This window comes from Hyla sarda, chromosome 1 (genome assembly GCF_029499605.1).
Source record: "Hyla sarda isolate aHylSar1 chromosome 1, aHylSar1.hap1, whole genome shotgun sequence".
NCBI lineage: Eukaryota > Metazoa > Chordata > Amphibia > Anura > Hylidae > Hyla > Hyla sarda.
The window spans coordinates 249,776,591-249,800,232 of record NC_079189.1 but is presented as its reverse complement, the minus strand read 5'-3'; the positions used below and the strand labels follow the sequence as shown (position 1 = coordinate 249,800,232).

Below are 23,642 nucleotides of genomic sequence, written 5' to 3'. Positions count from 1 at the left end.
TAGAGAGCCTTAAATTGCTATGCAATCTGTTTGGAGTGATAGATGCGGTCTCTTGTGGTGGTGTTTATAGAGTGGACTAATGACCTCTCATATTGTTTATTAATCATAGCTGACATTAGTTTCCCATCCTTCTCCCCTTTGAGTTTGTCTCTCTATACAATAAGTTGTGGGGGAACGGAAAAAAAGACAGACTGCATATTGGTGGTTTCCAATGAGAAAATCTGGACTAAAAGGGAATTTAATTTCTTTAAGTTCCCTTTTCACCTTAGAAAAGAGAATGTGAGAGAGATTGCCTAGTAATGTTTCATTAATTTGCCATGTCCAATAAGGTTTAGGAATGTGAGAAAGTTGGAGACAGGAGTAGGGGAGTGGATTTAAAGGGTACGGGGTATGAAATATAGGGGGACATTTATCAAGGGATTTAGAACACTTCTTGCTTACAAAAGTCGCACATGTGCCTAAGCAAATTTTTGTGCGACTTTTGTGGATAAGTACCAATCAGCCCTACCTAATTTTCAGTTTTTACTTTGAAGTGGTTGGGAATTTATTATGTGCGATTGTCGCACATAGGCAAAAAAGACGCAAACCCCCTTAAAAAGTCAGACCTGGCTTACAAACGTGCCTTTGACAGCATTTTTATAGTCGCACAAAAAGTCACAACTGCGACTTTTTTGTAAAGCTCCGCTCCGCATCTACCACCCACCTACTAGCTATTTCAGAACTACAACTCCCAGCATGCACTTAAAGTTAGGACATGCTGGGAGTTGTAGTTCCAATAGCTTGTGGGCTGTGCCTACTAAGTCATGCGATGCATGTCGTAACTTCAATTTCCCCACTGGGAACCCGGTTCCCTGGCTTGCTTGTCACCTGCCTCCACACCTCCCACCAGCACGCATCGCATGACTACAATTCCCAGCATGCCCTTACAGTGTAGACATGCTGGGAGTTGTAGTTGTGCGGCGCAGAAGGGTGGGAGATGTGCAGGCTTCCCTTAGCTGTTGCTAAACTACAACTCCCATCAGGGGAGTTGTAGTTTAGGAACAGGGTGCCTCCGGTTGTTGCTAAACTAGTTTGGGAACAGCAAGCCTCCAGCTGTTGCTAAACTGGAGGCTCGCTGTTGCTAAATTACAATTTCCATCAATCCCAGACAGCCAAAGGCTGTCTGGAAATGATGGGGGGGGGGGGGGTGTTTGTATTTTAGCAACAGCTGGAGGCTCCCTGTTTGTAAACACTGCTTTATGGGCTTTCTCCTCAGAGGAAAGCGCAATAAATGTATTAACCTATTTTCCGGGGTTTTTTCCTTCTCATTTCAGATCCATGTATCCTGTGGACTACTTCGGATTTGATGGACTACGTCGATGGCCAGCAGTTTCTTTTTTGTTTAATGTTAATACAATGGTTAATGAGGGTTGTGGGAGAGTGTTTTTTTGGGGGGGAATAAAAGTTTTTTAAACTTGTTGTGTTTTAAAATAAAATTTACTTTACAGGCTTAGTAGTGTAAGCCGTCTTATAAACTGGGGCTTAGCGTTGGCCCCAAAAACAGCTAGCACTTACCCCCAATTATTACATCACTACAGAGGTGTCAGGAAGAGCCGGTACCAACAGGTTCGGAGCATCAAAAATGGCGTTCCTGGGCCTAGCCGATAACAGGCTGAGTTTATTTAGGCTGGGGAGGGCCAGTAACAAGAGTCCTCGCCAACCCTGGTAACGTCAGGCTGTTGCTGCTTGGTTGGTGTCTGGCTGAGAATAAAAATAGAGGGAACCATACACTTTTATTATTATTATTATTATTATTATTATTAATTTATGCAAAATGTGTGGGGTTACCCATATTTTAATTCTCAGACGGATACCAACCAAGCAGCAACAGCCTGACATTACCAGGGTGGGCGAGGACCATTGTTACTGGCCATCCCCAGCCTAAATAACACCAGCCTGTTACCACCTAGGCCTAAGAGCGCCATTTTTGATGCTCCGGGCCTGTTTGTACCGGCTTTTTCCAGTACCCCGGTGAGTACTGGGGTAATAAATGGGGGTTAGTGCTAGCTGTTTTGGGGGCTAACCCTATGCCCTAGCTTAGTAATGGACTCTGTCTACAAGACAGCTTCCTCTACTAAGCCTGTAAAGTAAATAAAAAACAAAAACACAACACGTTTAAAAAACTTTTATTCCAAAAAACACTCCCCTACAAGCCTTCATTAACCATTGTATTAATATTAAACAAAAAGAAAGCTCGTCGTTGTAGTCCACCAAATCTGAAGTAGTCCTCTGCATACATGAATCTGAAATGAGAAGGAAAAAAAAAACAACCAAAAAATGGGTTAGTACATTTAGGGGGAAAAAAGTGGTAAAAAAAAAAGTGTAATAAACACATATATATTTAAAATTTGCGTTATATATTTCGAAACTTCAACTTTAGAGCAGAAAAGTCACAGAGGAGAGGAAGATGAGTTACAAAGTGGTGTTCTGAAGTCATTTATTGTTTTTTGCTTATGCGTGCAAAAAAAAAAAAATTATGGTATTCCAAAGTTATTTATTGTTTTTTGCTTATGTGAGCTAAATGTATCAACCCCCTATGATAGTATGATAAATATGTCACACATAAGCAGAACCAAAGGAAAAAAATGACTACAGAACTTGCTTACTAAAGCAAACAATGATAAATGTCCCTCATTGTCCAGTCTCTGGTGGGACCTATAAGGAGCAGGGAAGAAGGTGTAATTCCGCGGATAGGGTTATCTTCTTCCATAAGACAACCAGACCCATCTCTCTCGTAAGTGATGTTTAGCCGCATTCATGGCTGCATATGAGAGTTGCTAAACAACCCAAGGAGAAGTTTAGGAAGGGATATAGGGTTAAGTTGAGATCACCTCCTAGAATGGGGGATCCACAGCAAAGTTTTTTAAACCTTCTAAGATGCATACTAGTTAAGGCACCTGTGACTTATTTGGTGCATACAAACAAGCAAGAGTGTATGGGAGGTGTCAATTTTACCTAGCAGAAAAAGAGACCTGCCATCTCCAGAGCTGTGTTGTAGAGCCCTATGTGGAACAGTTTTATTTTAGTAACAAACGTATAAAGTTTATCAATATGCAAACAGAAATGCAAAGTACACAGCCATGATCGGGACCCAACCCAAGATAAAAGAGCAGTAAATATTAAACAAATAAAACAATGAACATGGGCACATCAAAATGGGAAAAGGGATTGTTAGGAATAAACTGTATAAGGTATGTGGGGTAGACAGCAAAGCAATATCAATACAAATACATTGTATAACGGATAACGGCACAATATGAGGAAGATGTCCAAGGGGACTAGACCCAGTCATACCTCTCTACCACATCATCTCTCATAGCATTAAGTTTCTCTGAGAGCATAATAAGATTGACACGATCTATAACCCTCTCTAAGGACAATGTAGAAGTTTTCCAGCTAGCCTCCACATGAATCTTGTCCGCTAATAAAAAATTAACTGGGCTTGGTGGAACAGCCTATTGGGCATTCTAGAGGGCCGTTTACTAAGAAAGCAGAAGGTGGGCAGTAATGGACAAGCAAATCCAATAACTTCCTGCAAAAGAGATACTACTGACATACAAAATGCTCAAGCCACTGCACATGTCCACCATATATGGTACACAGAACCAATCGAATCGCAGCCCTGAAAACAAAGCGGGGAGGAAGATGGAAAAATAGCATGCAGACAAGCAGGGACATAGTAGGCTCTATGAAAAATTTTCAAAGAAGTTTCCGTAAGGGAAACCTGCCAACTTCCTTTACTGTGGGTTCCGCAACAAGACTGCCATACAGGGAGAGACAGGATAGTATGGAAATCTTCCTCCCATTTAAGCATGAAAGGCAACTTTGAATCTTCCGGAGGGGCATTTAGGTTGCTATAGAGTATAGAAAGAAGACCCTTCCTAGAAGGGGATTAAAGCATTAAACATTCAAATCTAGAGAATTGTCAGTGCGGGTGGGAGAAAGAGAGTGAAGAAAGGAAAAAACCTGAGGGACCCTTAAAGGGGTACTCCGCCCCTAGACATCTTATCCCCTATAAGATGTCAGATCGCTGAGGTCACGCTGCTGGGGACCCCCGGGATCACCGCTGCGGCACCCCGTTGTCAATACTGCACAGAGCGAGTTCGCTCTGTGTGTATTGACGGGCGATACAGGGGACGGAGCAGGGTGATGTCATGGCTCCGCCCCTCGTGACATCACGGCCCGCCCCCTTAATACAAGTCTATGGCAGGGGCGTGACGACCGCCACGCCCCCTCCCATAGACTCGTATTGAGGGGGCGGGCCGTGACGTCACGAGGGGCGGGGCCGTGGCCGTGACGTAACGATGCTCCGGCCCCTGTACTGCCCGTCATTACTAGTGTTGCTCTCGAATATTCGCAATGCAAATTTTATTGGCGAATATCGCATATTCGTGAATTCGCGAAAATTCGCGAATATAGCACTATATAATCGTAATTACGAATATTCGTTTTTTTTCACAGTAAACATCACAGTGATCACCCCTCTCTGCTTCCAGCTTGTGTGATGTAAAGAAGGCTCTAATACTACTGTGTGAGACTGGCGTGCGAATTTTTGCATATGCTAATTTTCGCATATGCAAATTTTCACTTATGCTAATTTTGTGTATGTAAATTTTCACATGGGATAATTTTACCATATGTGAATTTTTCGCATATGCGAAAATAAAACGCGCATATTACGAATATGCGAATTTAGCGAATATATGACGAAATATCGCGAATTCGAATATGGCCTATGCCGCTCAACACTAGTCATTACATGCAGAGCGTACCCGTTCTGTGCAGTAATGACAGCGGGGTGCCGCAGCGGCAATCCCGGGGGTCCCCAGCAGCGGGACTGCGGTGATCTGACATCTTATCCCCTATTCTTTGGATAGGGGATAAGATGTCTAGGGGCGGAATACCCCTTTAAGTATTCTGAATCAGGAGGATGGAATCGCTCCTTAAAGGCCTCCAGAGTCAGAACATGGTTACGAGCCAGGAAATGATGTAAAACAGTCAGAGGTTGGGAGGACCACCAAGAGAAATCAGAGAGATGAAGGCCAGGAGAGAAAAAGGGGTTACCCAGAATCGGTGTGAGCGGAGAAGGATATGATTGAAGATGGAAGCGGAACCGGACCAACCGCCAGAGAGAAAGTGAGTACAAGGTGAGTAAAGCAGAAGAAGGGATGTAGCGAGAAATCGGAGAAGTAGACCACATAAGGGAAGAAAAGGAGTATATAGAAAGCAAGGAGGATTCTAAATGGACCCACAAGGGCACTGTCTCAGAAGTCAGAAACCAGGCTAGCTGACCAAGCCTGGAAGCATTATAATATTTAAAAAAATTGGGCACAGACAGTCCACCCAAACGTTTATGAGTACATTACGGAACGGCTAAACGTGGAGTTTTGAAATGCCAAATAAAACCTGGGATGTCCGACTGCAGAGCCTTAGGATTGGCAAACAGATCAAAACAGATAAAGCAGGCGAGCCAAAGCCAACATCTTAATCATGTGCACCCTGCCGATCTAAAATAAGTAGGGCAGATCCCAAGAGCGGAGGTCCGCACTGATAAAACAGTAGAAAGAAGGGTAGTTAGCAGAGTATAGGGAAGAAATAGTGGAAGTCAGGGAGATGCCAAGATAGGAAAACTTAGAAGTGGGATCAGGGAAGTCAAAATTAAGACAGATCAGTTTCTGATTGAAGGGGGAAATGCCTGAAAAGAGAGACTCAGATTTGGAAGGGTTAAGCCATAAGCCAGAGAAAGTAGAGAAGTCCGAAAGGATCCGGAAGGGGTTAGGCAGAGAAGTCAGGGGACCGGTAATAGACGGAAGTAGGTCGTCGGCAAAGAGGCTAAGTTTAAACGTGGTAGACCCTATTGTGACCCCCGGGGAATATCTGAGAGCAAGCAGGGGTTCCATGGCCAAAGCAAAAAAAGACAGAGAAAGAGGGCACCCCTGGCGAGTCCCATGGCAAATCTTAATATGCTGAGGATGAGTGGTGGGCAATTTAGGTAAGCAGAGGGGCAAGAGTACAAAAGATAGAGAAGGTGTGTAAAAGGACCCGATAAACCCATTTTATCCAGAACCCCCCAGAGTTAAGACCAAGATATACTATCGAAGGCTTTTTCTATATCTAACACTAGTAGCATGAGTGGAGTCGAGAATGAGGATGCCCAGGAGCAGTTTCTATTTATCTTGCTCCCGCCCTCTCCCGATCAATTTCTGACCATTACCGCCTGCTTCCACAATGCATGTGTTCCACTCCTGCCCCACAACATGTGAGTCTAATCCCGTCCACTCCTGCTAACATTAATGAAAAAAAATACAACCCGCGATGTCTGAGTACAGTGCGCATGCATGTGGTGACTTGCACGTCCCTGAGTGGCTGCTTGCGGGGGCAGATTGGTGGTGCAAGCAGCACACAGGGGGGAAAACAGGAGGAGGCACATTACAGGGTTGGGTCATCAGGAGATCCGTTACGTGTGTCCCTATAGCTGTATTACTTTGTGCAAACTTTAGAAATCATATAACAATCACTGCAATGGTGGCCATGTAATAGTTGTACTAAACAGATGTGCTATTCGGGAGCATGGGGAAGGTGTGTATGACAGTCAGACCTTGTAAAGACCCTTGATTCTGTAATCATTAGAGAGTCTGACTGTCATACACACCTATTAGCAGGATCCTGGAAAAGCTGAGATATACAGCTCCTGCTCCTGAATGGAAAATCTGAACCACAATAGAAATGTCAATACAGTCAGTGGTCTGCTAGGCAGTTGGGCACTAAGGAGGCTGTCTAAAATGAGTAGTGTACTTAGTTAGTAGTTTACTTTATATTATATTACTATATGTATGTTTATGTACCAGCTGATGAGGTGACAGGTCATCCAGGGCAGGCTATGGAACGGAAGTCCAGTGGCTGTTATACGTAGTATGTACACACATTACTACGTCTCGTACCACCTCCAGTGCCGCCAATACTAGTAACTCTACCTTATAGAGGCCAGGTCTGCAGTTGGGGAGTGCGCCAGATTTGTTGGACCCGCACACACAGCATGTGACTGCCTGCTCCCACCCACAACAATTTAATTACCAGTCGCAAGTTTCGTATTGGCATCCAGAGGGAATATTAATCAGAGAAATAGCTTTTTCCAGGTGGCTTAAAGGTCGTCTGGTGTATAAATAATGATTCTCCTACTATCTTTGTCGATCAACATCCCAAAAGGGTACAGCCAGGAGTATTCAATTTTCGCTGAATAAAACTGCAACAAGAGAGGGGAAGCTGCGAGATATTGGTACAACTAGACTGGTGTGTTCTTGAAGGTCAGGCCAGGCCAGTTCTATATTCCTACTTTTTTTTTTTAAGTAAAAGTACTTAAAATGAGATATTTTATGTCTCAAAGGATGCCCCCCAAAACACTCTTTTTTTCCAGTTGACTTAAATTTTCTGAGCTATAGCTTTTGGTGTAAGAAATGGCAAAAAAAAAGTTTAAAAATGCTAAACCATGGTAAAAAAAAAAAAAATGTTCATTCTTTTTATTGCCAGTAAAATGCCAGCTTTGAGGCTGAAAGTGAGTTTCAAAAATGGTGTGAACATAGTCACATAAAGAAATAATTAATAGTTTGTGAGAACACGAGTGAAATCTCTTTTTTTTATCCATTATGCCCGGTTTGCTGGAATAATTAACTTTAACTTACCTTTCGACATTCCCCTGGTGCTACCAATATCACCGTCCTGTCTTCTGGCCCTGGTCCTCGTCAGCCGGTGATAGGCTGAGCTGCGATGTCATGTAACACCAGGCAGGAGACTGGGCCCTGACCTCTTACAAGACACTGCCACTCAGCCTATCACCGGCCAAGGCAGGACATCACTAAGGTCAGTGACTAGCTTAACCGCAGTGTTATGGGTCAGGTACTAAAAGCCGGAAGAGGACTGGGGCCAAGGGAGAGGACAGCGGCATCAGGGGAGCGGCAGAAGGTAAGTACTTTCAGGAACTTATTCTGATTGCCATATTTGGAGTCGGGTGGGAATTTTTCCACTGTCATGAGGCAATTGACATCAGCCTCATAGGCTTTTTTTTACTTTCCTCTGGAGCAACACAGTAGGGTTTTAGGTTGAACTTGATGGACTTTTTTTCAACTATAAAAACTAGGTAATTATGTAAGTTAGTGTTTATTTTTATTCTGGCATTTTGGGGATAAGGGATAATTTTTTTTTTTTTTACTGGAGTTCTCCTTTAAAAAAAGCTTTGTCCATAACAGGCTACTGTCACACAATCTTAAAATTTCCACTTTACTGTTCCTTCTGTGCTTTGAGCCCCTGGTAAGAAAAAGGCATTACAAATTGTCGTTGTAGTCATACAAAGACTCTACTTTTATCACATACCTATAACATACACAAAACAAAAACAACTTTGCTAGTATCAGGTTGGACCCATTTTGCCTTCAGAAATGCCTTTATCATTGGTGGCATACTTTTAACAAAGTGCTTGAAACATTACTCAGAGACTTTTGTCCATAAGGACATGATGGCACCACGCAGTAGCTGCAGATTTGTAGTCTGCACATCCATGATGCGAATCTCCTGTTCTACCACTTTCCAATGGCGAGAATAAACAAAAACACCCAAAAGTAATTCCCAATTTAAACCCTGGGAGTAACCCAAATATACTATGAAAATGCACAAGAGAGGAACAATTAATGTAATCCTTCACTAATGGGTAAGTATTCAACATAGCTTTAATTAATATAAATTTTAAAATAGGTGGCTAACTAAACTAGGTCCCTATGTAGATTATATAGGCAATCAAATGTAGTATAAGAATTTCTGATGATTTTGGGCTCCAGGCACAACACCTTAGTTGGCCTATGAGTTTATTCATCCATTGCTGCTAATTGTTCTCTCTTGGGATTAATCACTTAGTATACAAATCCACAACAAACGCAGTACCGTACACTTCAAAAAGCAAAAGGACCTTCTATGGCTTTGCCTCAGAGGTGTTCATAGAAAAACTGTACCAACTAGGCAAAGTTCATGCAAATTTCTTCTTTATTTAAAAGAGTATTCAGATTTAGGGTGCGTTCCCACCTGGCGTATACACAGCATATTTCATGCTGCGCAAAATTTGCCGCAGCAGCGGGAAATATGCTGCGTATTCCTCACTCACTATACACACAGAGCTTTCCAGCGGCAGCCCTATGCGTGTAGTTTTGGAGGCAGGGCCGTGTGGCGGCATGACTGTGACACGTGGCTCCTCCTCCAAAACTCATTGCACACATAGGGCTGCCGCTGGAAAGCCCTGTGTGTATAGTGAGCGAGGAATACGCACCGTATTTCCTGCTGCTGCTGCGTATTTCCCGCTGCGTGTGTGCCAGGTGGGGATGCACCCTTAAGATAAAAGAAAATGCTGCAGAAGCAGATATCATTGCTTTCCTGTCTGGCCAAGTTCTAAAACCACCAAAAAAGAATTTGGGGGGTTTTGTCCTGTACTTCCTAGTTGAGCAGTTGCTCAGCACTAAAATTCAGAATGCATTGTTTTCCATTAGCTCTTTATCACAGTCCTCCCACCCTGCCTACTCCCCTTCCACAGCAATCCTGCCAGTGGTCCAGTGAGGTGGACGCCCCCCCCCCCGACAGCATGATCATGTGTGGGAGGTCTGTAGTGGTGGCACACTGGTTGATGCGATCCACTGTAGAGTTAGTCAGAGGACTTACCTCTCCTTCCTGCCCGTCCTTGGATCTACATTTGATTGAGCCTGTCTGGAGTTCTATGGAACTACAATGATCTATATGAGGAATCTAATGATTCCTCCTTAAAGCCCACTAAGGGGACTAATAAAGTGTACAAAATAGTTAAATAAAAGTTTTAAAAACACCCATTAACCCCTTCCTTATTAAAAGTTTACTTTCTCATATAAAAAATATAAAAAAAATTATAAAAATAAACATATTTGGTATCGCTGTATGCGTAATTGTGCAAACTATTAAAATAAAACCTTACTCATCCCATACGGTGAGCCTCAAACCCCAGAATTGATCAAAAAGTCCAATCAATACCAAAATGGTACCGATTCAAACAACCGACTACAACGCAAAAAATGAGCCCTCAAACAGCCTAGTATATGGAAAAATAAAAAAAAATAATAGGGGTTAGAAAATGGCAATTAAATATTTTTTTCTTAAAAGTTTACAATTTTTTTAAATAAGTAAAACATGATGCAAACTATACAAATTTATCTAAAGTATCAAGATTACATGTTAGTTTGACCACACAGTGAATGGGGTAATTTTTTCTCAATTTCCCCTCACAAATATTTTTTTTCCCATTTTGGGGCATATGTTATGGAATAATGAATAAAGACATTACAAAGTACAATTGGTCGCATAAAAAAAACAAGCCCTTATTTGGGTGTGTAGATGAAAAAATAAAAGAGTTATGGCTATTAAAGGGTGAGGAGGAAAAAACAAAAGGGCAACAACGAAAATTGCCCTGGTTCTTTAGCTATGTCCACCTGATGCATTAATTAATGTCACATATTTAGGTATACAGTTAACAGTTGTCACTGCCCCACTCACCTTCAATGACAGGACATGATGATTCCAGACTGCGTGAGATCCTTGGGGTTGAGATCATGTCAAGTGTGGAAGGCATAGACTTTGAACGCAGTCTCTTACCAGAGTCTTCATCCTCCCAAAGTTAAAAATGAGACATTGTAAGTGAAGAGGTAATATCATGAAATTACTTTTGAACTGTCATAGATATAAAAGTACATAGCCTATAAGTAGACAAGGCCTTCAGGTTAAAGTGGTACTCCGGTGGAAAACTTTTGTTTTTTAAATCAACTGGTGCCAGAAAGTTAAACAGATTTGCAAATGACTTCTATTAAAAAATCTTAATCCTTCCAGTACTTATTAGCTGCTGTATACTACAGAGGAAATTCTTTTCTTTTTGGAACACAGTGCTCTCTGCTGACATCATGAGCACAGTGCTCTCTGCTGACATCTCTGTCCATTTTAGGAACTGTCCAGAGCAGCATATGTTTGCTATGGGGATTTTCTCCTACTCTGGACAGTTCCTAAAATGGACAGAGATGTCAGCAGAGAGCACTGTGCTCGTGATGTCAGCAGAGCGCTCCGTGTTCCAAAAAGAAAAGAATTTCCTCTGTAGTATTCAGCAGCTAATAAGTACTGGAAGGATTAAGATTTTTTAATAGAAATAATTTAAAAATCTTAGAAAAAGAGACAATAATACCCAGACCTCAAGGAAGGTAAACTATATGAATACAATTGAAGTAAACAAGGATTGTGCTTCAATTATAATAGGATATAGATTTTATTAAAAAATGTATATAAAATATAAAATATTCCACCTCACAAGGGGCCCTTTGTGAGAGGAGTATACAATGACCTAAAATAGATGACCTGAAATAGACTATCACTGGTAACTAATTAATATCACAGAATGCACTATTAAACTGGAACAGTTAAAGACAAATTGCACTGAAATAGTGAAGGCAAAATATACTGATATGGACTGAAAGAGTTAAAGACACTTGATTTGCCGGAAAGTCTCTTGGAAATCAGTCCTTTTCACTGGAGAGATGATAATGTAATATTGTGACAAGTTCCTCTTAATGGATGACAATGAAACAATGTTTGGTGAGTTAAACTGAGGAAATATTAAAGTTCACAGTTGCTAGTTTCACTGTGTCACTGTGTCAGGACAGATAACAGGCAGCTTGGTGGTACATTACCGGTCCTGAGAGCGGAAGACTCCCGTGAGGCTGGATGGATCTAGCACTTGGATGGTCACTGCAGGTGGGCTACCTCCGAGTCCCGGCGCTGGCAGGTGTCGGGGATGGACACTTTCAGAGGTGTCACTCGCTGGTGGAAAAGTCCTGCCGTGGAGACCAGGTCTGCAACAGACCGATAGTAAGTGCCTCTGCCTTGTGAGGGTGACGTGTGATGTCAGTGCCAGCACCTGCAGGATGTGCTTTGATTCCACGGCTCGCTGGGGATCCACTCCGAACTAGATGTATATTATGGACTACTGAAGAAAGGGTCCATTCATATACCCTGAAACGCGTCTAGTCAGTTTGAGGACTATCACTGGCTGCACTTGACACTTAAATTTTATCTGGACTTACTTCTGTGGCCTTGCTGGTCCGGTCCGGAGACGATCCTGTTGATCTTGCCGCTCCGGTCCATAATATACATCTAGTTCGGAGTGGATCCCCAGCGAGCCATGGAATCAAAGCACATCCTGCAGGTGCTGGCACTGACATCACACGTCACCCTCAGGAGGCAGAGGCATTTACTATCGGTCTGTTGCAGACCTGGTCTCCACGGCAGGACTTTTCCACCAGCGAGTGCCACCTCTGAAAGTGTCCATCCCCGACACCTGCCAGCGCTGGGACTCGGAGGTAGCCCACCTGCAGTGACCATCCAAGTGCTAGATCCATCCAGCCTCACGGGAGTCTTCCGCTCTCAGGACCGGTAATGTACCACCAAGCTGCCTGTTATCTGTCCTGACACAGTGACACAGTGAAACTAGCAACTGTGAATTTTATGGCAAGACAAGAAGCTCATATTATATGCCATTCTTCCTTTACTAGCTCAGAATAGCAGCAAACAAATGGTTAATAAATAGAAAGAAAAAACATCACAGGTGATAACAGGTGTGCTAATGCATGAAGCACCAATCAGACCGCAGGGCAGATGATATAAGGCAGTAAAGGTCTTCCATATCCCTCTTTCTTTGCTGCTCAGCACTAAGATAAGTATACGTATTAATTCTCTGCAATTTTTACATATTTCATATTCAGTCTTCAGTTATATACTTTGCTGTCTCGCTGTGTTTGGTTACACGGTTCTCCCCGTGTTTATTCACTCACAGTGAGTCACGTTTCTATGAACCGGGGCCTCCGGGTCCCGCACTCTTCCCCCCCCCAGTGTAGCGCTGGTATCGCGCTCATTTAAATATAAATATTTAGTTATATATTCACCCCTTTTACCTACCTGCAGCCTTGTACCCTTCTCCGGGATCTTAAGGGTCCCGGTCCGCGCCTCTGCTCAGGGACAGTGCGGCGCATGCGCTCCCTGTCACTGGACAGAATAACCTCGTGCCTGACGCGATCTCGTCAAGCATCGCGGGGTTACGCGCGCGGCTTCAGATTTCTCTCAGTAGCGCTCAAGACCTATTACCTCATACTGCGAATATCTCCTCAGTGAATATTTCCACATTTTCATATTGTCGCCACATTGTGGAATATAGTCATTTTTGACTGGTCTTATATATTTTATATATTTTTTCCTCTATTCATACTTTTTTCCATACCTACTGTATTATGGCCAATGAGGATAAAATTATGCAGTCTCCCCCTCTTACCTCTCCTATGGGGGATAGAGACTACCAGCACACCCTGGAAGACCACATTATAAAATCTAGTGGACGATTCTGTGGCCAGGTCAGTGAGTACAGCGGTTCAGTCCGCCATGGGATCTATGCAGGAATCCCTTACCAGGTCAGTGGTCATGGCCTTAACCCTATCCTCATCAGTTTCTAAAAAGAATTTACCCACTACCCCGTCTGATATATTTCTATCAGCGGAGGAATCCCCTTCTGGTCTAGCAAAAGGCTACAAAAGAGCTGGCAAATGTTCTCAGAAGAGACGTTTTTCCCTGACCGATCCGCCTTCAGGTAAAAAACCGGTGTTACATCAGGAGGATCAGGTAACAGTTTCTGATGCACCTAAAAAGGGTAGCACTAATAAAGGTGGTCATGACAGACACCCCAAACCCTCGTCCCGCGAGGAGATAAAAGACAAGCGGGTTACCAAAGCCTCTAATAGGCTTAAGCCAGACTCTTATAATACCTCATCTAGCCATAGCTCCGCATAGGAGTCCGAGACCCATTCCCAATCCGATTCTGAATACGAAGACGTATCAGATCAGGAGGAGGACCCCCAGACATCTTCTGGGAAGTCTGGTCCGGCCATTCTGGACAGCAAGGGTCAACCATTTTTTCACCCCGATAGCATCAGGCACCCCCGTTCCGGGGAATGGGTCCCTAATCCACAAGTCGCAGAATTTTTATGCGCATGGCTCAGGAAGCCGTTGGAGAAGTCAGATAGAAACAAAATGAGGGCTGAATGCCCCAGACCCACCTTGCCGAGAAAGTTCTCCCAGACTCCCGAATTGGATCCCATTATTGCCAAATACCTCCAGAAGTCTGGTAGTAACCCCAAAAAAGGGGTAGACCGCTCCTTTCGGTTTTGTCAGGATAAGTTCCTGGACTTGTTGGGACCAATCACAAAAATCCTGGACTTGTCCGAGGAGGCGGCAGCTTCCGGACGTCCAATTGATGTGGAAACTATGCGAGGTTGGGCACAAAGACTTGCCTGCATGTATGGCAATGTTAATGCAGCTTTCTGCAGCGAGAGGCGCAGAGCAATCCTGTTAAAAATGGATCCGCAGCTGATGCATTTAGCCAATTCAGATTGGTGATGCGTTCATCAAAGAAATCTCAAAATATGTGGGACTGTTCACTTTGCTTGATAAAGCGCAAACATCCATTAAAAAAGTTTTTCAAAGAAAATTTTTTGGAAACGCCGGGAAAGGAAGGGGCCGCTTCCCCGGCCGTTCGTACCAGGATAGACAATCCTACAAGGGTCCCTCCAACTCCGACAGGACCAATTATGGATCCACATCATACCAGCCGTCACCCTTCTTCCCTGCAAGAGCCAGGCCCTGGAGAGCACGGGCACATCGAGGATACTCCAAATCCAGACCGTCTTCAGGTAAGTCACAATCTTCCATCTTCTTCCCAAGTGCCCCTCGGAGGCAGACTCAAATATTTTTTCCAAGCTTGGAATATGATTACATCAGATGCTTGGGTTCTGAACACCATAAACGGTTATCAGATAGATTTTTGGGGCCTTCCGACCCAAGAGTTTCTCCCTCAGCCCATTAATTTTTCTCAGGAGGATTTCCTCTTGGTAAGCTCCGAAGTAAAGGAACTCTAACTCAAAGGCGCTATTACCCCAGTCGCCACCCAGACACCAGGTTTCCTCAGCAACCTCTTTTTGGTAAAAAAAGAAGGACGGCTCTTACAGGCCGGTAATAAACCTAAGGGAATTGAATTATTATGTCAAATACCAACATTTCAAGATGGAGGGTATCCATCTTCTAAGGGATTTACTGGTCAAAAACGACTGGTTGGTCAAGATAGACCTAAAGGATGCGTACCTAACTGTACCCATTCACCAGTCACATCAAGCATACCTTCAATTCCTATGGGAGGGTCAGAAATGGCAGTTTACAAGCCTCCCATTTGGTCTGTCATCAGCTCCCTGGTGCTTTACAAAGCTCCTAAAACCAGTAGTTGCTGTCCTGCGGAGCAGGGGGGTACGTCTCATAATATATTTGGACGATATCCTCATCATGACCCAATCGCTCCACCTCATTAAACTTCACGCTCATTGGACATTATCTCTTTTGTCCAGCCTGGGTTTTCTTGTCAACATCAAAAAATCCATATTGACCCCTGCAAAGGAGGTAGAATTTCTGGGCTTCACGATAGACACCCAGTTAGCCACACTGAGTCTTCCGTCCAGGAAATTGACTCTGATTCGGAAGGAAATCATAGCGATCCTAAAAAAGGAACTCATATCTCTCAGGAGCATTGCCCGTATAGTGGGCCTGCTGTCTGCCTCTATTCAGGCTATTTTTCCGGCCCCTCTCCACTACAGGGCGCTGCAACGTCTCAAAGCTCAACACCTGAGAGAAGGATTAGCCTACTCAGACGAAGTAACCTTGACCCCAGAAACCAGAGAAGAGCTTCTTTGGTGGCTGGACCACATTCAAGAATGGAACGGGAAAGCTATTTTCAATTCCATTCCAGACCTTATTCTGGAATCAGATGCCAGCCTACAGGGCTGGGGTGCTCATTGTGGTCAGCTGTCCACTGGAGGCAAATGGTCAGAAGACAAAAATCTTCTTCACATCAACTGTCTGGAGCTACTGGCGGGCTTCTTTGCCCTCAGAAGCTTTGGAAGAGACAAGTCTCACTGTTGTATCCTACTAAGGATGGACAATATCTCAGCGGTACAATATATAAATCGACTTGGACGTACCAAATCGAAACTCCTGGCGGACATCGCCAAGGACATCTGGCAATTCTGTCTGGACAAGAACATCGTCCTCAAAGCGGAATATCTCCCTGGACTGTCCAACACTGTAGCGGATTGGAATTCTCGCTACCTAGTGGACAACAGCGATTGGAAACTCAATCGTTGTTTTTTCCAACAAATCAATTCCCTGTGTGGTCCCTTCAGCATAGATCTGTTTGCCTCCCGTTTGAATCGTCAGCTTCCCCAATTCTTCAGCTGGCGCCCAGATCCCGAAGCATTAGCAACGGATGCTTTCCTCCAATCATGGCCTCCAACGACCCTCTATGCCTTTCCCCCCTTCGCTCTCATTCCGAGAGTTCTTCTTCAAGCTTGGATCCAACAAGTGACGATGGTCATAATAACTCCTTGGTGGCCAACCCAAGCTTGGTTTCCCCAAATCCTGGGAATGACAATAGACATCCCTCGCATCATCCCCTCTTGCCCAGAAGTCCTTTCAGACCCCGACGGGAATCCTCATCCACTAGTGACTTCGGACCTTCTCACTCTGGTGGCATGGTTGGTCTCAGGTCAACAAACATTAGTGCACAATTTTCACAGATCACTCAAGACATCTTGTCAGAAGCCTGGGCCCCCGGTACCAAATCGGCTTACAGATCGGCCTGGAAGCTTTGGGTACATTGGTGCATGCAACGGGACCTGGATCCCCTTCATGCATCTATAGCCGACATCTTGAACTATTTGTCCTTTTCTTTCGAATCTGGTAAGGCTTACCGTACCATCAATGTATATAGATCGGCTCCATCATTTTACCTCCCTCCATTGGAAAACTTTCCAGTAGGTAAACACCCTCTGGTCTGTAGACTAATGAAGGGCATTAAAGTTAAAAGACCTCCTCGTCCCAGATACCTCTTTACATGGGATGTTAATTTAATCTTCAATTTATTCAAATCTTGGGAAGACAACGATCTTCTTCCTCTTAAGCTTCTTTCCTTTAAGCTTGCTTCTCTCCTTTGCCTCATTTCCATGAAACGAATCTCTGATGTTCGGGCTCTGGACATCTCTCGTAGATCTTTTTCCCCACAGGGAGTTAGCTTCTCCGTGGTCAGACGCACAAAAACCAACCTGCAATCGTTTTTTTACCCGGCTTTTCCTCAACAAGAAAAACTGTGCGTGGTTCGTTGCCTTAAAGCTTATGAGGCAAAAACTCTCCCTTTCAGGTTCCCCAACTCATCTCAACTACTCATCTCATACTGTAAACCTTTTCTCCCTGTATCTTCGCCCTCTTTGGCTAGATAGGTCAAAAATACCATGCAACTTGCGGGTATTGATATTTCTCAATTGCCCAAGTGCCCATTCGGTTAGAGGAGCTATGTCTTCTAAGGCTTATCAAGCGGGAGTTTCTCTTTCTGACATTCTGAAAACCGCTGATTGGTCTTCAGAATCTACCTTTAGAACCTTTTATTTCCGTCCTGAATTTCATATAGCCAGTAGTGTTGTTATGTAAATATATGTTTATTATGCAGTTTATTATCTTGTATTGTAAGCTTTAAACTGGCATATATTATGAGCCTCTTGTCTTGCCATAAAATTTGAGATTTTTCTAGTGTTATGACGGAAAATATGGATTTTATTAAAGACAAGAGGCGAGTATTATCCCTCCCTGCAGGACCCACCCTGTTATGATTTTTCTGTTTGTGTTTCTCCTTAGTTTCGTAGAAGGATCTTCGCGGGATCTTCACCCTAAGAACAGTTCGTCTGCAGTTTTCCTGTTCCCAGTTGAGATCATTTACCGGTTAAGATTGTTACCCTGTTTCAGAATCACTTCGGCACAGTGGGAAAGACTTCTCATCTCCAGGTCAAATCCGCATCAAAGAAAGAGGGATATGGAAGACCTTTACTGCCTTATATCATCTGCCCTGCGGTCTGATTGGTGCTTCATGCATTAGAACACCTGTTATCACCTGTGATGTTTTTTCTTTCTATTTATTAACCATTTGTTTGCTGCTATTCTGAGCTAGTAAAGGAAGAATGGCATATAATACTCGCCTCTTGTCGTTAATAAAATCCATATTTTCCGTCATAACACTAGGAAAATCTCAAACTTTAATACTTCCTCAGTTTAACTCACCAAACATTGTTTCATTGTCATCCATTAAGAGGAACTTGTCACAATATTACATTATCATCTCTCCAGTGAAAAGAACTGATTTCCAAGAGACTTTCCGGCAAATCAAGTGTCTTTAACTCTTTCAGTCCATATCAGTATATTTTGCCTTCACTATTTCAGTGCAATTTGTCTTTAACTGTTCCAGTTTAATAGTGCATTCTGTGATATTAATTAGTTACCAGTGATAGTCTATTTCAGGTCATTGCATACTCCTCTCACAAGGGGCCCCTTGTGAGGTGGAATATTTTATATTTTATATTAATTTTTTAATAAAATCTATATCCTATTATAATTGAAGCACCATCCTTGTTTCCTTCAATTGTATTCATATAGTTTACCTTCCTTGAGGTCTGGGTATTATTGTCTCTTTTTCTAATATTTATTATTGGCACCATAGGTATAGGTGCATTACCCATTTGTCCTCGGTTGGTGATATAATTGTGAGCTGCACATATTTCTTCTTCTAATTTAAAAATCTGTTTAACTTTCTGGCACCAGTTGATTTAAAAAAAAAAAAGTTTGCCACAGAAGTACCCCTTTAACGACGCAGGACGTATACTTACGTCCTGCGCTAGCTCCCGCGATATGAAGCGGGGTCGCGCTGCGACCCCGCATCACATCGTGTCGGTCCCAACGCTCATTAACGGCTGGGACCAGCGGCTAACACCACACATCACCGATCGAGGCAATGTGCGGTATTAACCCTTTAGAAGCGGCGGTCAAAGCTGACCGCCGCTTCTAAGGCGAAAGTGAAAGTATCCCGCTAGTCAGTCAGGCTGTTCGGGACCCCCGTGGTGAAATCGCGGCGTCCCGAACAGCTTACAGGACACCGGGAGGGCCCTTACCTGCCTCCTCGGTGTCCGATCGACGAATGACTGCTCTGTGCCTGAGATCCAGGCAGGAGCAGTCAAGCGCCGATAACACTGATCACAGGCGTGTTAATACACGCCAGTGATCTGTGTAAGAGATCAGTGTGTGCAGTGTTATAGGTCCCTATGGGAGCTATAACACTGCAAAAAAAAGTTTAAAAAAAGTGTTAATAAAGGTCATTTAACCCCTTCCCTAATAAAAGTTTGAATCACCCCCCTTTTCCCATAAAAAAAAATAAAACAGTGTAAATAAAAATAAACATATTTGGTATTGCCGCATGCGTAAATGTCCAAACTATAAAAATATATCGTTAATTAAACCGCACGGACAATGGCGTACACGTAAAAAAAATTCCAAAGTCCAAAAAAGCGTATTTTGGTAACTTTTTATACCATTAAAAAATGAATAAAAAGTGATCAAAAAGTCCGATCAAAACAAAAATCATACCGATAAAAACTTCAGATCATGGCGCAAAAAATTAGCCATCATACCGCCCTGTACGTGGAAAAATAAAAAAGTTATAGGGGTCAGAAGATGACATTTTTAAACGTATAAATTTTCCTGCATGTAGTTATGATTTTTTCTAGAAGTACGACAAAATCAAACCTATATAAGTAGGGTATCATTTTAACTGTATGGACCTACAGAATAATGATAAGGTGTCATTTTTACCGAAATATGCACTGCGTAGAAACGGAAGCCCCCAAAACTTACAAAATGGCGTTTTTTCTTGGATTTTGTCGCACAATGATTTTTTTTCCGTTTCGCCGTGAATTTTTGGGTAAAATGACTAATGTCACTGGAAAGTAGAATTGGTGACGCAAAAAATAAGCCATAATATGGATTTTTAGGTGGAAAATTGAAAGGGTTATGATTTTTAAAAGGTAAGGAGGAAAAAACGAAAGTGAAAAAACGGAAAAACCCTGAGTCCTTAAGGGGTTAAAGGGGTAGTCCAGTGGTGAAAAACTTATCCCCCTATCCTAAAGATAGGGGATAAGTTTGAGATTGTGGGGGTTCCGACCACTGGGGCCCCCCGCGATCTCTCGTACGGGGGCCAGGCTCTCCGGCCAGATAGCCGGTGTCGACCACCGCATGAAGCAGCGGCCGACACGCCCCCTCAATACATCGCTATGGCAGAGCCGGAGATTGCCGAAGGCAGCGCTTCGATTCTGCCATAGAGTTGTATTGAGGTGGCGTGTCGGCTGCCGCTTCGTGCGGTGGTTGACATGCCCCCTTCACACGGGCTGTCGGGCCCCGTACAGGAGATCACAGGGGCCCCAGCGGTTGGATCCCCCGTGATCTGCAACTTATCCCATATCCTTAGGATAGGGGATAAGTTGTTCACCACTAGTTCACCACTGGACTACTCCTTTAATCTATTCTCAAGTCAAATGGTCATTAGTGGAGACCTTGAATTCGAAGCCCCATCAGTTTGCAGAGCACAGAGCTGTGGCATTCTACAGAGTGTCAAAACCCCTTTAAAGTACATTGCTGATACATCATTCAAAACAGCCACTAGTTTCAGTGGACCTCTGTAGAATCTTGTGTAAAAAGTGCTGCTAAAAAGGTTTAGTCTCTGTAGGGATCTGGGAATCTACACAGGTCAGGTACACTACCAATACAAACTTCTGACATCATTTTTTTTTTACTTTATGTTTTATTCTTTCATTTAACAATTAAGTAAGTTGTCCAGCCTATAACAAAATGCTGGGCAGAAGTCAGATGATAAAACAGAATCCTCAGTACCTTGTCTTCTGTATCAGTACTTGTAAGATTCCCAGTGTCCGTTTCTATTCTCAAATTAGCTTTTGTGGCCCATGAGCGGGATAATGGCATGTTCTGAGGAGCAGTGACACTGGAGGTTTCTTCCAGTTCCCTCTCTTGATCACTTTCCATTTCAGATGTATCAAGGCTTAATCTTGAAAAAAAAATAAAAAACACCAATAAAAAATCACACCTCAGATGAGAAGATTTGGCATATTTATGTTTTATTTTTAAGTCAGTCGCTTTACAGTGAGACAATGTAAACATAAAAAAGTTCAGATGATCTGTAGATCTGTAGTCTGGGTATTACATTTTCCCTTCAGACCCTAAGGACCAAGCCAATTATGGCCTTAAAGGGGTACTCCACCCCTAGACATCTTATCCCCTATCCAAAGGATGGGGGATAAGATGTCAGATCGCCGGGGTCCCGCTGCTGGGGACCCCAGGGATTGCTGCTGCAGCACCCCGCTATCATTACTGCGCAGAGCGAGATCGCTCTGCACGTAATGACGGGCAATACAGGGGCCAGAGCATCGTTACGTCACGGCTCCACCCCTCGTGACGTCACGGCCCGCCCCCGTCAATACAAGTCTATGGGAGGGGGCGTGGCGGTCAAACTCGCTCTGTGCAGTAATGATGGCGGGGTGCCGCAGCGGCGATCCCCGGGGTCCCCAGCAGCGGGACCGCGGCGATCTAACATCTTATCCCCTATCCTTTGGATAGGGGATAAGATGCCAGGGGCGGAGTACCCCTTTAAAGAAAATAAGGCATAAAAACATCTCAGTTGGGCACTACGTCCTACGCACTAACAAAGAGCATACAGTGTGTAATGTATGGCTAGCCACAATGTTCCCCAGAGATAATTTTTATTGTTAGAATGAGTATAGAATGTTTAATCCCTTCGTACCTTAAAACATAAAGGTACATTGTTGTAAATAGGTCCTTTTCATGAACTACCATACTAGTATATAATGGTGATGGTACGGGCAGAGGAACTGTACTGCATCACCAGAAGGTGCCAGTTCTGTATATATGGCTGGGATTAGCTACAACTAAACCTGGCAAATGAACCCTTTAGATGCTCTGGTAAATAACATCCAGAGCATCTTAGAAGTTTAAGGGTATGTTCACATGTACTATATAGGCTGTGGATTTGATGCCTTTATGCTGTGTAAATCACTATAAATAAATAGCTGAACACAGTATAAAATCTGCAGTGTATCCGGTATGTGTGAACATACTCTAACAGAAAAAGGGGGTTCCCATTTTACTTCATCACAGGATACTAATAGGTTTTCATGGCATAGCAACATTTTACTAACCTACTAACATGTTAGAAGTGTGTAACATTAGGGAGCACTATTTTTGGGGTTAATCATTTTGGGGTACCAATAGTTACTTGAATTCTTTTTATTATTTTCACTGATTACAGTCATCCTATAGACATATTTATTTTAAAGTTTACTACTTTTACAGTTTTACTTTTACTTTTTTTAAGTGAATAAAAAAAAAATAAAGTGTTTTTGAATTGCCACATTCTGAGAGTTTATATAACTTTAGGTACATGTTTTTAAAAGTGTGTCTATCATTTGAACAAAATTCTGACATGTCATAGTCTGTATTGGCGGGGGTCTGGCTGCTTAGACCTCCACTGTTCACTAGAATAAGAGGGTAGAAGTGAGCAGTATACGGTTACAATGGATGTCTATGTGTAGAGTAGAGCTGAACAGTCACAGAGCCCTTCTATCTCTTCATTCTAGTGATCATGGGGGTCTCAGCAGGCAGGTCGCCACCAATACAAACTTTGAATATGTCACTATGGCACTTCAGAAGTTTGTTAAAATGTATCTGAAGTTATATAAATGTAAAATGTACAATTGAAAAAGATAATTTATTCGGCAGAAAAATCCAAATACTTTGTCTCTTATAATGCAGTGATGCAAAAATTTTACGATGAAAAATAAATATGCCTCTGGATTGAGTTTGTAAACTGTAGAACAAATTGTAAATAACATAGACACAATTTGACGTATGGTCTAATAAACTTACTAAAAAAAATGGCAGAATCAATCTTTTTTCTTCTACCATAGGAATTGTGCCACTAATAAATATTACATTTCCCTGTTAGGGCTCACAAATAAAGTTTTTTTCTATTATTTATTGGAATAATTTAAAAATGCTCCCGTTTCTACATATTCTTGTTAGTACAATATGATGTTCTAATTCCCTTTTAAGAACATCCACCTTATGTGGTCAGTGCTGTTGAGAAGAAACAACTTGGAGTGTGCTTATTTATTATGGCACAATGGCAGGAATCACTTCTCTGTATGCTAATACACTCTGAATTATGAAGATTGAGCTTCTGAGCATTGGTGACACAATTCCATGGTGAACGTTCTGAGAGGAAGTCAAAGTTCACCAGAAGGTGCTGTAACAAGTATGCCACATCAGTATCAAGACACAAGCATTTTATTTTATCTCAAATGCCACAAGGTCTGCTGGTTGCTCTAAAACAGCATTTTAGCCCCATTATATTATCAGACAATTGGCCTAACAGTTTTGCTTTAGGTCAGCCTACTAGCAGTCAGTAATAAGTTTAATATATATCATAGACAAGGATCACTCATAGATGTGCATACGGCACTGAGGACGTGGGAGGATCTCTACAGCTTACTGGGAAATGTTGCTGA

The 23,642-nt window shown here is 42.9% G+C and overlaps 1 protein-coding gene and 1 long non-coding RNA gene across 3 annotated transcripts in view; one reads left to right on the top strand and one right to left on the bottom strand.

The window, feature by feature from the left end:
* The window catches only part of ARHGEF18 (Rho/Rac guanine nucleotide exchange factor 18), a 328,222-nt gene that overhangs the window by 194,566 nt on the left and 110,014 nt on the right, over positions 1–23,642 (bottom strand). Inside the window, exons 4-5 of the mRNA XM_056570400.1 lie at positions 20,935–21,106; positions 10,597–10,708 (exon numbers count right to left, since the gene is read on the bottom strand). Of these exons, the coding sequence (XP_056426375.1) occupies positions 10,597–10,708; positions 20,935–21,106 (284 nt within the window). The remainder of the gene's footprint in view (positions 1–10,596; positions 10,709–20,934; positions 21,107–23,642) is intronic.
* Positions 1–23,642, top strand: part of LOC130367731 (uncharacterized) — a 126,508-nt gene that overhangs the window by 79,626 nt on the left and 23,240 nt on the right. The gene's annotated exons all lie outside the window — the stretch shown is intronic.